This window comes from Populus trichocarpa, chromosome 6 (assembly GCF_000002775.5).
Source record: "Populus trichocarpa isolate Nisqually-1 chromosome 6, P.trichocarpa_v4.1, whole genome shotgun sequence".
Taxonomy (NCBI): Eukaryota; Viridiplantae; Streptophyta; class Magnoliopsida; order Malpighiales; family Salicaceae; genus Populus; species Populus trichocarpa.
This window is the reverse complement of record NC_037290.2, coordinates 5,522,684-5,537,605: the sequence shown is the minus strand read 5'-3', so window position 1 is coordinate 5,537,605 and position 14,922 is coordinate 5,522,684. Positions and strand designations below refer to the sequence as shown.

Here is a 14,922-nt window from a genome sequence, read left to right as displayed (position 1 = left end):
TGAGTAAACTCTAATTATTTTTTTTATTTACTTTCTATAAGGTTATACAAGTCTTATGACCCGAGTCACAGGTTTAGCGAGTTCACTTGAGTTGACTCGAGTTATTTTTTTGTGTTATTTTTTAATTGATTTAAAAAAAAATTCATACTTTGACATTGAGTTATTTGATAATCGAGTTTCATAATTTATTTTGATTTTTTTATGAAGTTATCCCGGTCTCATGACAATGATCACGAGTTTGACAGATTAATTCGGATTGACTCATGTCTTGTTTTTTAATTGAATTATTTTTCTACCTCATCCTTCAACATTGAGTTAATTAGGAATTATACAATTTGTTTCGATTTATTTTCTACAGGGTTATCATGATCTCATTACTAGAGTTGTGGATTTGACAGATCAACTCAGGTCAATTCAATATGTTGGCGTTTCAGTGTTTAAAAAAATATCATCTTAGATTTTTTAATTTAAATTAAACTATATTTTTACCGATTATTTATATTTTCTTTCAACCAATCAAAATTGAATGAAATCAAAGATACTTTGATTTTTTTTTTTTTTTGTGCAAGATAAAAACATTAGTAAATCCCGAGTATTTTTTTTAACCTTTTAAAAAACTTATCCGAACTGTAAAGGAGCGCAGGGCAGGACAATAGTCTCTAAGAATAAGGGTTTGAATTGATAACTAGTTGGCAATGGGGCATTGATCACTTTTGGCAGCAAAAGTACATCCTCTAGTTGCAGCCTGAATACAGAGGCAAAAGACAAAATGTGACAGTACCTTATCCTTCCAAGGGTGAGTTGGAAATCCCATAGCCTTTAAAATCAGATAACCTCTAGCACAAGGGTTTATGATCACTGTAGAAATTTCATGATGCATGTGACCAAGTTTCGGTGCTGCAAATATTAGCCAGCTTCTTATGTTATCTTGTTCATCATGGGATCGACACGTACGATAGAGGAAGAAACAGAATACATGGTACTAGATCTTCAAGATCATGTCTTTTTCATAATCATTCGTGTCATTGTTTACTCGCAATCTAAGGAACCCGATGGTTTCAGGGTATCTGTAACTTATCTTCTTAGACTAGTTCTACAGGAAAAAAGAATGGTAAAAACCAGGTATTGAGAGTAAAAAAACTGGGTTATAGGTGTTTTATAACGATGTTTTTGAAGGCCTTAATATGATGATATTGGTTGGACTTCTGATACAGGTTATGATGGTTTTGAAAACTTATTTCCAAATAAATTCTAGCTAGTTTGTATCACCAAACGGATCAGGGAAATTTAATTTCAGATCTGAATTGGCAATTTAGGAAAATCACAAACTTATTCAAAGTTGCTTAAGCCTTGAGTGCTTTATCATACACAGGTGTTTCTGAAATTTGCTTCTTTCTCATTGCTTGGTGATGTCCGGTTATCTATAAAGAAAGGAAAGAAAGAAGAGAGAGAGAGAGAGAGAGAAAGAAAAAGAACTGGCTTGCGGAAGCAAAAAAAAAAAAATAATACCACAAAGCACAAAAAGACAACATAATGGTTAAAATAGAGTTATCACAATAAAACCCTAAATCATAATTTTATTTCTAATATAAAGTAAGATAAGTACTCGTTTTATAAGATGTTTACATTACTTTTAAATATGTCAGAAAACTACCATTCCAAGGCAGAAAAAAATCAGAATTCTAAAACAAAAAGGAAAGATAACTAAAACTATAAAAATAATATAAAATCAATAAAAAACAACAAAACTAACTCAAATAACATCTTCACGGCCTAAATTTTGAGGTCTTTCAAGACTTGGCTTGTTCCAGCAAGCCAAATTTATTACGGAACTAGACATTAAAAATCATTTAAAAAATTTTAAACTCAATCCAATAATTGAATTAAATGTTATTAATATATTAGTCTAGCACAACCAGACCTCTCACTATCTATGAATATGTTATCCGCATGATATTTTAATGGAAGATCCTCGTAAAACTGTAGCAAAACTCCATCTAATTGAACTCCATCTAATTGCTCATAACCTTTATTTTTTGCTAGCTCAAGTACGTCAGAAAGGCAGACTGCTAGATCACCACACCAAGAGGCAAGCCTTGCTGAGATTAATTCAATGAAGCCAAATAATACCACCATAATACGGTGGCCTCCTACACACGCCAAACAATTTCCCTTTCTTTTCCCATTGAGATTCTCCATTCTTTAAAAATTCTCAATTGAGTTCCTAGTTTAGCCCAAGCAGGAAGAGAGAAGGAGAAAAATGAAAAAAGGACCCAATTAACTAGGCTCAACAAGTAGCTAGAGCCTAACCGAACCAAGCAAATAAAAAGAAAGAGAAAAAGTGAAGAAATATTGGCATGTCAAATAATATTTAAGCATGTTCATGCAACCGTAATCACCTAGCTACCAGTATTCTTTGTTCTACACTATGCCCACCTGATTATTCATTTTACAAGCTATTCACGGCGACAATTCCCGGGTGGTGTCTCATAAATTGATAATGCAGTGTCTACATGAACAACTTGTTGTACATGTTACGTTAGAGGTAAAAATAATTATTCTGTATTATTATTTCTGTATGATATGTCTACGATTCCATTCTCTACAAAAGACAAATTCATGTAACTTGGAGTGTATAAAATACCTAAGGTTACTAGGTAAAAACAAAAGATAAATCCACACAATAACACATAACCACACACATAGGAATAATAAAATACATTCCTTTTAAATTCTAGTTCTTTTTACTATATATATTATTTTTCTTTTATGTATTTACTAACTTAGATTTCAGAGAATCCCCTATCTCGTATAAAAAATTTATTTTGTAAGAGTACATGAATAATCGGCCCAACCCAGCATAAAAAAATAATTCAAAACCCGTAATTGTATACCATGACTTCTTTATTGGAGGAAACATGATGAAATTAATGCTATTTATTTTAGAATATCCATCGAATTATTTCTTAAAATAATATCAAGGGGGTGTCTTGCGATACCTATGAATCAACTCTATCTCATGGCACCATGAAATGAAAGATGGTGTGAAAGATTGTCCCATAATGATCCCATGCAGCGTGGATTAATGAAAGACTGTGACATCCATGCTAGTTGCAGGTTAGCCATGGAAAACTCCAAGAGGAGAAGAAATGACCCTTGGCTATCGAAGATGGACAGATACAGATGTAGGGCTATCCGGGCTAGCTGCCCATTAAGCCTGCCATGCAAAAGAAACTGAACCATTTTCTTCAATTGTGCAGAGTCTGCAGACTTTATATATGCCTTAGCCCTAGTACCATCACGACCAGCTAGAGCAAAACAGGCTGCTCATATCAGCCATGAACTTACCGAATGTATATTAATTGGAGGACCGTGTGCCCCGTCCTTTTCAAAATTGGAGAGTGATAAAGAATTAACATGCTGTTTCAGGTTCATGCCAAAATCTTCATGAAGTTCATTTTTAATTATAGAAAGACTTTTTGTCTTGTGAAGGCAGATGTAAGTAGATATACTCACAAAGATTACAGAGAGAATATACTTCAGTTTTATAGACCTTCATACGTGTGTGTGGGTGAGATTTTCCAATATATCTTTGAATTGCATTTGTTTATTATTTTTTCCCCCGTAAATTATCTAAATTAAAACATTTTTTAATAAAGTATATATTTAACTTAATGAAGTTATAACTCTTTTATTTGAAAAGGCATTACATATAAAAAAATTTAAAACTCATATGAAATGCAATAACTACTTAACTTTAGAGATGATTTTCAGTCAAAGCTTACACTCCTCCTAGTTATGCCTTTGACGGTGCGAGGGAGAGAGAGAGTATGTGTTTAACGAGGAAGATGGCTGCAATTTCTTGGTAAATTTATAGGTTTAGAGGAGGTAGAGATTCGTGGTGATCGACTTCCCAACATGTCCACACTGCTCACATAGTGCTCCATTGATGGGACAATGCTGAACTCTTTCCACATGGACTTAGAGAGCAACATTCCCTTGTTGATAACACCCAAGACATTACAAGTAGAGAACACCCCAACAAAAATTTGTGCTTAAGGTTTCAGTCCTCCATGTTTAGATTGATTAAACAGATCAATGGCATCCTCCCCAAATCCATTCTTAGTGAGCCATGTTATCATGATATACCATTAAGTCAAATTGCATTCTTGCATATTGTCAAATACGATACATATTTTTAGTACATTTCTAAGATCTTATTAAGCTAGCCAACATCCAGAGGAGATTGTGATCTTACAATGCAGTCATATCAACAAGTGAACTGGATATAAGGTATTTTGGTTTGTCTGAAGCTATAAGTCCTGTTGATCTTAGTAGTTTGTCATTTCTTCAGGGTGTAGCCCGAAACCCGGCCAATTTAATGTCAAAATGCTTCTTTTAAAGATGTATATAACTTATTTGTTAAAATACTTCTTCCAAGCACCGTATTATTTTGATGATTTAAGGCTATTTAGTTATTAAAATAAAAATAATCAAATATTTCATATATTCGAAACTCTAGCGGAGCCACGATAAGTGTGAAAGAAAGCGTGGGATCACCCGATCAGGTAATTGTGGAGATAAAAGGAACCTCATTGCAGGTTCAGACAGCTCAACAACTGATTCAGGTATCACATTTCTCGGCATATATCTCAATTGCCTAAGGTCTTGTAGTCTTGTAGAGTATTTGGGATGGATACTGATTTTCATAGATAATCTTCCGTTCGTTTTAACTATTGTTTTTTGTCCAGTTGAAGTGAGCTTTTGTAGATAAGTTAGAGGGAAAAGCACTGTGGAGAATGGAAAAGCATATCCTGTGACAAGTTGGGACAAAAATGTGGGAACAAGTGGAGCTTTGTGAACATGCTTCTCCCTCTAGAGCATAGACATAACAATACGTGTGCAGACATAATATTTGTTTTATTGTCCGAATAGGTCTTTGGTTGGAGCATGTAGTTATGGCAATAATAGTTCCCTGCTTTTCTATATATGCATAGAATATTTATGAATGGCAATTTCTCACAGGAAAACATTTTTTTCAATATTGATGATCCGGTTTTGCTTATAGAATGCTGAACGCTCATCCATGCTATGAATTCTCTTCTGTTTCCTGCAGGAATGTTTAAGCAATGCCAGCCATATAGTCACCAGAAGCTACGAGAAGTATGAAAGCGGTGTGCGATCTGTGTACAACGACGAGACATCTTATCCTGTAAGTTCAGCGGTGGGACGACTCTACGGTGATTATGGATCTTCTGCTCTAGGAGGCTATAGTGGTTATAGGATTTGAGCGGGCAACTCGTGACAAAATATGGTCTGAACTCTTTCTGACTTTGAGACTACTATTCAGGGAAGGAAATCCTCTTGGGACGTAGTTTTTGTAGGGTCTTGGAAATGTCCACCTCTGCTTATCTGCCATCATCAGCTAAATAGTTGTAAGTTTTGAGTTTGGCGGAAAAAACACAAGCAAATGCGATGAAATATTTGCAGTTTACCAATTTCTTTTTTTTCGGAATTCATATGGCAGCTGCACTTTTCCTATTGCCATATAATTATATAGCGAAAATAAATAAACAAAAAAAGAACGAATTTCTCTATGAAAAACCCAGATGTTTTTTGAATTGAAATGATGTCTGTCCCAAGTATTCTCATACTATATATATGGAAACTAAATGATTCTTTCATAATCAGTTTGAGGTATCTTTGGATTACCTCGTGCTTGTCAAAATTCAAACTTTTTATTTCTTTTATCCTTGGATTATCTTGTCGTGCTCCTTCTATTATCCGAACTAAATATTTCCCAAATTCTAGGTATAATATTCATAATCGAGCTGAAGGACGGTCATTTTCAATATCTAATTCTTAATTAATATTTATTACCATATTTTTTTGAAAATTAAGTGGGTCGTATAAAAATCGAGCACTGTCCATTTCTTTTTTTTTTTCTTTTTTTGAGCCTTGATTTATTATTTTCCTCCAATCCCAGTAAAGCTCCCTTCTAGTAGTTTAGGAAGGAAGCGTTATCTATCTCCAAACCTATTCCCATCCATCCATTCATACAACAAAGAAAGGTCTTAGCCAACATAGCCCCTTCCCCTTCCCCTTCCCACCAGAAAGAAGAAGAAATGCCAACCTTGAATCTCTTCACAAACATACCAGTTGATGCTGTTACAACCTCCGATATTCTCAAAGATGCCACCAAGGCTCTTTCTAAAATCATTGGCAAACCTGAATCTGTTAAGTACCCTGTTTAACCACTTTCCTTTATAACTAATTGTGTCTTTGCTTCAGTTTTCTGTCCTTGTTTTTCTTGTAAAACTTTAAATGACTGCGTTCTGTTTGATGAAATTACTCTGTGACACATCAAAATTAGTGTTCGGTACACAGGGTTGGACAGCTGTGCTTGCACTGATGTTTTGTGTGTCCCACGTGAATTTTTATCTTTCTTCTTGTCGTAGGATAACCTTGTTTACTCTTCTCCAGTCTAGGCGTGCACATCAAATGCGTCTTTCTTTTCATGTGTTTAGTTTAGTTTTTATTTTTTTCTTTTTTCATGAAGCTATTGAATGCTGGACTTGTATGAAGATGGAATTGACATTGATGTGTCATGACGGAATATTGCTGTATTTTTCAGTATGTGATGGTTGTGATGCATGGAGGGGTACCTATTGTATTTGCGGGAACAGAAGCACCAGCTGCGTTTGCTGAAGTAATCTCCATTGGTGGACTTGGGCAAAGTGTTAACGCAAAACTGAGTTCAACTATTGCAGATATTCTTCAAACTAAGCTCTCCATTGATAGCTCCCGTTTTTATATAAAGTTTTTCGATTCCCCGGTAAGTTAATTGGTTCTGCTCTGGTTTTGGCTTTGGCCTCATTTACATTTAGTTTTGCTTCTATTGTTTTATAAGGCTTTGTGGGTTAGAATTAAGAGAGTTTTTTTTTTAATATGAATTGATATGAAATAGGCAAAGCTGCTAGCATTCCAGTCAACTGGAACTTGATTCACTATTACTTACTCCACTGGCTTAGTATTTTTGGCTTGAAATCAAGAGGGGTTTATGAATATGTATTTATAAGGGAAATGGGCAAAGCTGCTAGCATTTCACTGTCAATAAACTTGATTAAACTGCCATGTGTTTGTCACTTACTTACATCACTAGGTTAGTCTTTCAGTCTCAAAGCAATTGCTTGCTGGAAAAAGTGACAAAAAAAAAATGATAATCTATCTCGGTTTATTTCAAGTGGGAAAACTTGGAGGAAATTCTATATCATGCACTATTTAATGCAGTGACAAACGTAGTTTAAAAAGGGTGAGTCTTTGTCATGCTATGAAAAATATCCTTGTACATTCAAATATATACTGCTTGGCTGGTTATAGCATTCCAGATGGGAAACTTGTTTTTTGAAACCTATCTTGATCTTTGTTTTTTTCTTTTGTCTCCAGCGCCCGTTCTTCGGCTTTAACGGCACAACTTTCTGATGATCTCCAAATCTAGTTAATTCAAATCTATAGGTAAGCCTGTATATGGCCAATGTAGCATGTTGAAGCCATGTTTGGATTTCAACCTGGTGATTGTTTGTTCTAAAGTTATTGTTTTCTCAAAGGCAGTGCTCCATAAATCCTTTTATACCTAAGATTAAAATGTTCAGCATTTCTTTCCTTCTCCTTTTCTTTCTTTTTCCTGATGCTATGCTGCCTTCTGATGTTTGTGGATGGAAACTCTCCAGAGTACAAGACTAAATTCTAAATTTTTTGGTCCATGAAGTACATTTCCCTCTTGTGTAACATTCATGTAAGTTTTTCTTCCAAGTTTTGCATAAATGTGAACAGTTAGACCACTTTGCTTGTGTCATTGACTAATTTCTGCCTAAGATTTACAAAATGAGAACGGTGTTTCGCAAAAAGATAGATCAGAAAAGAAGAATATTTGTATGTGAAATTTCAGAGTTTCACTGTAAGCTTTTCCGCATCTCCTACCTAGAAGCAAATGCAGTACAGAGCAGTACAAGGACTGAGATACAAAGTAATGAAAAGTTTTCATCTAGAAGGTTTATTCACCATGAGAGTGCAATTACTTTTTTCTTTCTTTCTTTCCAAGAAAATCAATGAACTTGCCTTTGGGGATGATTTAGTATTTTCACATGATACATTTTTTATTATGAAATTCACCGGGGACAACTCGGTTTTTAGCTATTTTTTAGCACAACGCAATTATTGAATTTCCCTTAAAAATAAAAAATAAAATAAAATTCCACCCATGACCATTTTCGTTCTTTTGTTTCGGCTAGCACAATGCAGTGACAAAAATACCTTTCGGAACTTACTTTCAGGGGTTATTTCATCTACAAGGTTGAGTGGAAAACATAATCTGCACATTTTAAAAGCTCAATATTCCTTATTTGATGTCATTTGCATCTTCGAAGACCTTCAACTTTAGAAGAATCAATAACAAGACAGTAGTTTGCTCTAAGTGAAACCAATACTATAAATTATCTTATTTTTTGACTATAAATATTATAAATCATAAGCATTATTTGCATTTCTTATAGTTTCTTCAATACCTAAACTTTTAAAACAATAATTCATCTCAAAATCTAATAAAATGATTTTCACTGTTCTTATCAATAACTTCCAAGTATTAGATTAACACTCATTGCACTTGCATAAAAAAGAAATTCTATTTATATTAAAGCTTGTTATTCATACAAAAATCCTAAAAAGCAAATGGACTTCATCCCTTGATGATGGGTTTTTTTTTTTTTTTAATTTGCAAGCCTTTATATATCTAACTTGCATGATTAAATGGATTTTCTTTCCTACCCAAAAAAAAATATTAGGCAACAATTCTAAAAAACAAAAAACAAAACTAGAGCAAACCGAGATACAATATTTTTTCCTCATAAATACATTAAAATAATATATATTTTTTATTTTTAAAATATATTTTTAATATCAGCATATCATCCAAAAATATAAAAATATTAATTTAAAAAAAATAATTTTTTATTTGAGCAGCGTGGGCTGCATTCTCAAACTGCTCCGTAGTCTCATGCATGCAGCTGCCTCTCTTTTTTCCCATGAGCAGAATCAGATGCTATTAAGTTCATCGTCACCTTGAGACATTCTAAAACAGTGCTAGCATAATTACACTACTAGCAAGTTATAACCATCAGCATGGCTCTTTGCGGGACGAATGAAAAAAAGAAAAGTGCAGTGAAAATAATAGCAAAAACACAATAACATCTGAGGGGAGCCAACATCAGCTGTTTGATACCAGAAAAATGGAAATCATCTCAAAATCACCATCCATACTTGGCATGTGTTTCAGCTTTAGTGAGAAACCCTTTGGAACGCCGCTCTGTCAATTCTGTCTCCTTCTGCTTCATATCAAAGTACAAAGTACCAATTTGATGCTTCCTCTTGTGCAGTTTCGATGGCTTCCCTTTCGATGAAGCAGGCTACAGAAGACAAATATATGTTATCACATAGAGAAATGAAATTGAACATTAACTAGACAAACTTAAAAGAACTTGTAAATTAAGCCAGGCATGTGCTAACAAAACAAGTTCAATAAACCATGGATTTTAACTAATCAAATTCTTTCGGTCATGTCAGATTCTTGCTCAACAACATCTAATCAAAATTCAGATTCTTGCCCAACAAAGTCTAATCAAAATTAGCAATTTATCACACTATAGAGATATTTAACTAGGCCATTAAGTTTAAGTCACTGGTAACTGGAAGAGCTCTCCCCAGGTTGTGCCAGACATGAAACAACATTTAGGAGAAACAGACCATGATGACTTTTGACTTCCCATACTCTCCATGATATGATTAATTAACCAAAAATGAAAAACTTTATGGAGACCAGCCAAAGTATAGTTAAGTTCCTAATTGTTAGTGTCGGCATGGATCACTTCTCTCAGGCCCTGCCTCCAGTCTTGCACTGAACAGCCAAACTCTAACCAATTCACTGGAAAATAGCCTCTACCAGGTTTACAACCTTTGTAATCTACCAAAATGAAACAGTTACCAAGGATTTTCCACCTAAAGACTAAAATTTGAATTTATCATCTCAAATTAATAGACGTTTTCCTCCAGTAACTATTCTGGTGACAAGGAATTGGAATTGGAATTGGAATTGACTTTCAACTTATTGATAGCTAATATCACCTGAATTTATAGTATCATAAATACAAAGAAAGTCATCTGTTCTTCATAAAATTTGAATTTGTGGAATTTCTCAGACCTACAGTTACAGACTTTTTTTTCTTTATTTATTTTTTTATTTCTAAGAGACAACAAGACAATTATTCCAGGTAGGGTCCTATTCTTCAGAATTTTGCATTAAGTGTCTACTCTCATAATGACTTGCCAATGCTCTTATTCTGACCAGTGCACTGGAAATGGCTCCTTTCTTGTTTCCAACCTTAATAATCTACCAAATTGAAACATATAACAAGGTTTTGACTTTAAATGACTAAAGATCTTGAGGTTTTATCACAGACAAACTGATGATTTTCTCCAGTATGCATTAAAATGATCTTCGACTTAATGATATCAGATGTCATCTGAATTTAAAGCAGTACGTTCCTATGAGGAAACACTTGTGATACTCAAACTCCTGCCTTACTCATTGACTCACACCCAATAGCTTTCTATAGTACAGCAATGGTAACCGCCCCCTTCATTCTAGAGCGACAGAGGGATCGTTTGAACACCAGATGCCTTTCACATCCAAATATAACAATACACATTGAATGCTAAGATTACACATTGAATTTTCATGAAATATAAAACAATCATCATTCAAATTGAAATTGAAATTCGAATTTACACATTGAATTTTCATGAAATATAAAACAATCATCATTCAAATTGAAATTGAAATTCGAATTTTGAGTCACCAACATGCTGATTCTTGTCCAGTTCCAGTAGAAGCAAACTTTTCATGGTTTTACAGGTCAGACCATAGTAGTCTATTCTTAAATTCTTAAAACATTATATGATTTATGTGTTCTGCACTTGAAATAGTAGTAAAATTATTTTTGTAATTTAGTCTGAGTAGAATCTCTAGGGATTCGAGTGTGTACTTGATGTGGAAAGAAAAGGCATTTTGAAGTGGACTTGAAAATATTCATGGAGAACTGCCCATTTTCAGAATTTGTTTTTAAGTCCTTTCTACTTTTTCTATGAGTCCCCCATGAAGATGAACAAAATGAGAACAATACAGTTTATGATTCTTGGGGATTCTAGAATCTAGAGCTTCTCATCCTATACTCCAAACAAGAGCATTTTGCAGTCCTCACAGAAAGCCCACTAGGGAAGAAATCAGAAAGAGATCCTCCATTTTAGTTGGAGATTCTCACTGCTCCTCAAATAGCCAAAACACCAATACACACTATCTCATGTCACTAGATTATGTAGGAAAAATGACTCTTTATGTACCAAATGTTAAGACGCAGACCCAGACCAGGGTTCAAGTACTATGCCTTGCAAGGCCTTGTCACTTACAGTGGTTCGGTAGTGTTTTCTTATTAAGAACCAACTTCAAATAAAAGTCTTAGCCTTGGATGGAATTAAGCTTCACAGATATGATTGACCAGAGGGAAACAGATACAGGAATAGAACTCTAGCTTAACTACACTAATAGATAGTTTCAAAAAACACAAGTAACCATTTTGATACATCAATAGCATGTTTGCAAAAGTTGAATTATCAATCCATGCGTTTGTTTCTCAATGTAGAACTGCAATTCCTAAAGCATTTGATACATAAAATAAAAACCTCATATCCCTCTTCAGCAAACAATTGTAACAGCACTAAAGCAGTCAAGGCATTGCATTGGCATGGTCAAAGCAAACATTGATGAGATGAAACAGGACAGTATAGCTCATTGAGAGCGGACACGTTATAATTCAGAAAGCAATATAAGTTTTGCCATATATGTATAATAAACTCATTATCAATTGAAAAGCACCAATCAATGCAATATTACATAAGTTCCCCAACTACAAATAAACCACAAATCAAAATCTCCACACAAGTAAAATCATCTTCAACAAACAAACTGAAAGAACCACGCACATAAACAAAAAGTAATAAATGCAATACCTGATAAGCTGGGCCAAAAGCGATTCCAGTTGACTTAACCTGGTCCTCCCTTGGTCGATTCTTAATCAACTCATCCTGCTTCACCTCAATAATTTCAGTTGGTATCTCATTCCTTCTTCTCTTCCCCATCATTCTCAATGCACTTTCAGCTGCCCCTCCACTTCCAGTCTCAGCCACTGCTGCCACTGACCGATCATCCCAATTACTCCCATACTGCCCAGAATCTCCATAACCACCATAACTCTCATACCCTCCATAACTAACACCATCACCACCAACATTTTGAGCAACACTTTGACCAGCCCCAGATTCATAACTACCATAATTCACATAATCCCCTCCATTGTGATCAAAACCTACATAACCACCATCATAACTCACATGTCCCTCACTACTTTGATCAACCCCAGATTCGTTTTCTGCTCCAACACCGCCAGAACTTGAAGTGGGCCCCTCAGATTCAATCACAGACCTCCTTCCAGACCCAGAACCCAAAGAACCAACCCCTAAAGTAGATGAATTTCTTGGTGCAGGTATACTAGACAAGAAACCCTTCACTGAAGAAGAATCAGATTGCAACAAAGACTCAGTCTTTTTTCTTTTTCTCTCCTTCTCCTTCTTCTCCTCCTCATCTTCATCCTCCTCGTCTAAAATTGAAGGCCTGTTAATGGGAGGCTTAAATTGAACAACCCTTTTGGGATTACTGTCTACAGGCGTTAAATTTGATGTGGGCTGCTGTAAAGTTTCGGTTTTTGGCTGTGGTAAAGAAGAGAAAAGAGAGGTTGTAGATTTGAAGGTTGGCCTTTTATCTTCTTCTTTGAAATTAGCAATTCTAAGGTTGTTGTTTTGGGGTATAACTTGGGGTTTTGAGGTGGGTTCTTGTGTGGGTTGTGGAAGAGAAGAGAAGAGAGAAGAAGAAGATTTGGGCTGCGGAAGAGAAGAGAAAAGAGAGGGTTTTCCTGGAGGAGAGGCTGGAGTTTGGTGCCGTTGCTGGGGCTGGGGCTGGGGCTGGTCTTTTTCTTCTTCATCTGAAGAAGCATAGCTGGCTATCAAGTCCATGGCAGAGAAAGAGAAAGAGAGGGAGGAATTGATTGAGGTTAGAGAGAGAGAAGGTGTGCGTGAAGAATGTTCAATGAAGCCTTTGCTCAATGGATCGGTCACAATGTTGAGGCTCTGCCTTGCTCAACTGATGACTCGATTGAAATATAGGTTGTAGCATAAGGACTAATTTGATGATAAGCAAACAAATTGAAACTACAAGGTTGACGGTGATAATTTTTAAACATTAAGGGCCGAGGTGAAATACTGAAAAATTGTACGAATCGGATGCACTCTGTAGTTTCTCCAAATAGGTAAAAATCCATATGATGCAATACCGAGATCAGATCATTCTCAAAATTGAATCTCTATAGTTTGAACTTTTTAAATAAAAACAGCACTTTTTCCATGTCTTTAATAACTCCATGAAAATCTCTATATCAAAATCTTCATGTCTTCATTAATTTTTTTCATGTTTCCATGAAAATATCTTTATATCTCCATTAAATTTTTTATTTCTCCAAATATAACTTTCTTAAATCTCACTTCAACACTACACCAATCTCAGTCTATTCAATCTTACTTTAACACTTCATTCTATACATTTCTTGGGTTCTAATAAACCGTACATATAAACTTTTCATGCATATAATTTTTTCTACGTCACAAGTTTTTTTATGCAAAGCAAACATTATTTTCTATATCATGACATTACTCATCACCGACATTTCTACCATTAATGTGCATGACACAATAATCATGGCATGACACAACAACTAATGAGCCACCATGGATAGCCAAAAGTAGTATACTAATTTCTCCATCAATGATGCATCTCTTCCATGAAGAAATTCCAAGATCTAAGTGTATAAACCTAGTCACCAGATCGATCCTTAGCCAAACAAAGCTCCATTTAGCAATCGAAAGTTAGGCCTGGCAACATACATTCACGTTTTGGCCATAAAAACCAGTTATGTTATAAAAGTCAATCATGTCATTCTTGTCATTCATGTCATTTTAGATTATAAAAGTCAATCATGTCATTTTAAATTTGAACCAAAAACTCTTTCTCTTTATACATTTTTCTTCGTGTATTTTTTTATGCACTACACTCTTCTTCCACTTTATGACTTATACAGTGAAGGGTATTCTATTCCAACAAAAAACTTATATTTTTAGGTAAACGTCCAACCTCTAAGTCAAGTCCATCAGAGACTAGAGACCAGTTCAGTCACTCTATCAGTCTAGCCAGGATACAGCCATGAAAAGTCCATATTCTATTTGGAAATTTTCCACTAACTTCTTCATCAAAGATCATGTAAAGAGTATTTATGCTATAGCAGTAGATGTTGTGTTAAGCATCGATGACTTCCTTCATATGGAATGCAATATTATCTGAAGTGAAAGAAAGAAGAAAATATTAGTGTGGAACAATTGACTACTATTTATGCATTCATTTGATTGGTGCTTCTGATACACTTCACACTTCTGCATTTATGAGAGATTTTCACCTAGGTTAGGTTTTCTTCTGTTTAATTAAAGGCATTTCGCTTTTTCAGGCCTTTTCAAGTTTTTTCTTCTTCTTCTTAATTCTCACGTGTTATTTTCTCGTGGTTTATGAATGGAAGAGTATGGTCAGATATGTTGTATAATATAATCTATAAAAAAGAATTTTACAAAAGGATAATAATAAAAAATAAAATAAATAAGAGTATAGTTGCAAAAGGTGTTGTTTATCTAAAAACTTTATTAATTTTTTTAAAATAT

At 34.6% G+C, this 14,922-nt stretch overlaps 2 protein-coding genes across 2 annotated transcripts; one reads left to right on the top strand and one right to left on the bottom strand.

Moving 5' to 3' along the window:
* Window positions 1-5,950: 5,950 nt before the first annotated feature.
* On the top strand, window positions 5,951-7,662 carry LOC7474727 (uncharacterized). Its single transcript, XM_024604027.2, has 3 exons — window positions 5,951-6,236; window positions 6,635-6,835; window positions 7,447-7,662. Exons 1-3 carry the CDS (start codon window positions 6,126-6,128, stop codon window positions 7,480-7,482), a joined length of 348 nt encoding a protein of 115 aa, XP_024459795.1. The 5' UTR covers window positions 5,951-6,125; the 3' UTR covers window positions 7,483-7,662.
* Window positions 7,663-8,988: 1,326 nt separating this feature from the next.
* Window positions 8,989-13,313, bottom strand: LOC7474726 (uncharacterized). Its single transcript, XM_002308075.4, has 2 exons — window positions 12,118-13,313; window positions 8,989-9,461 (listed from the first exon to the last, which is right to left on the bottom strand). The coding sequence occupies exons 1-2, from the start codon at window positions 13,174-13,176 to the stop codon at window positions 9,303-9,305; spliced, it is 1,218 nt and encodes a 405-aa protein (XP_002308111.4). The 5' UTR covers window positions 13,177-13,313; the 3' UTR covers window positions 8,989-9,302.
* Between the last annotated feature and the right edge of the window lie 1,609 nt (window positions 13,314-14,922).

Bases quoted from the DNA above. Each gene is read 5' to 3' on its own strand.
- LOC7474727 (XM_024604027.2), top strand. From the start codon at position 6,126: ATGCCAACCTTGAATCTCTTCACAAACATACCAGTTGATGCTGTTACA. The intron at 6,237-6,634 runs GTTAAGTACCCT...TGTATTTTTCAG, and splicing joins TCATTGGCAAACCTGAATCT to TATGTGATGGTTGTGATGCA. The intron at 6,836-7,446 runs GTAAGTTAATTG...TTTTGTCTCCAG, and splicing joins TAAAGTTTTTCGATTCCCCG to CGCCCGTTCTTCGGCTTTAA.
- LOC7474726 (XM_002308075.4), bottom strand. From the start codon at position 13,176: ATGGACTTGATAGCCAGCTATGCTTCTTCAGATGAAGAAGAAAAAGAC. The intron at 9,462-12,117 runs GTATTGCATTTA...TGTCTTCTGTAG, and splicing joins CTTTTGGCCCAGCTTATCAG to CCTGCTTCATCGAAAGGGAA.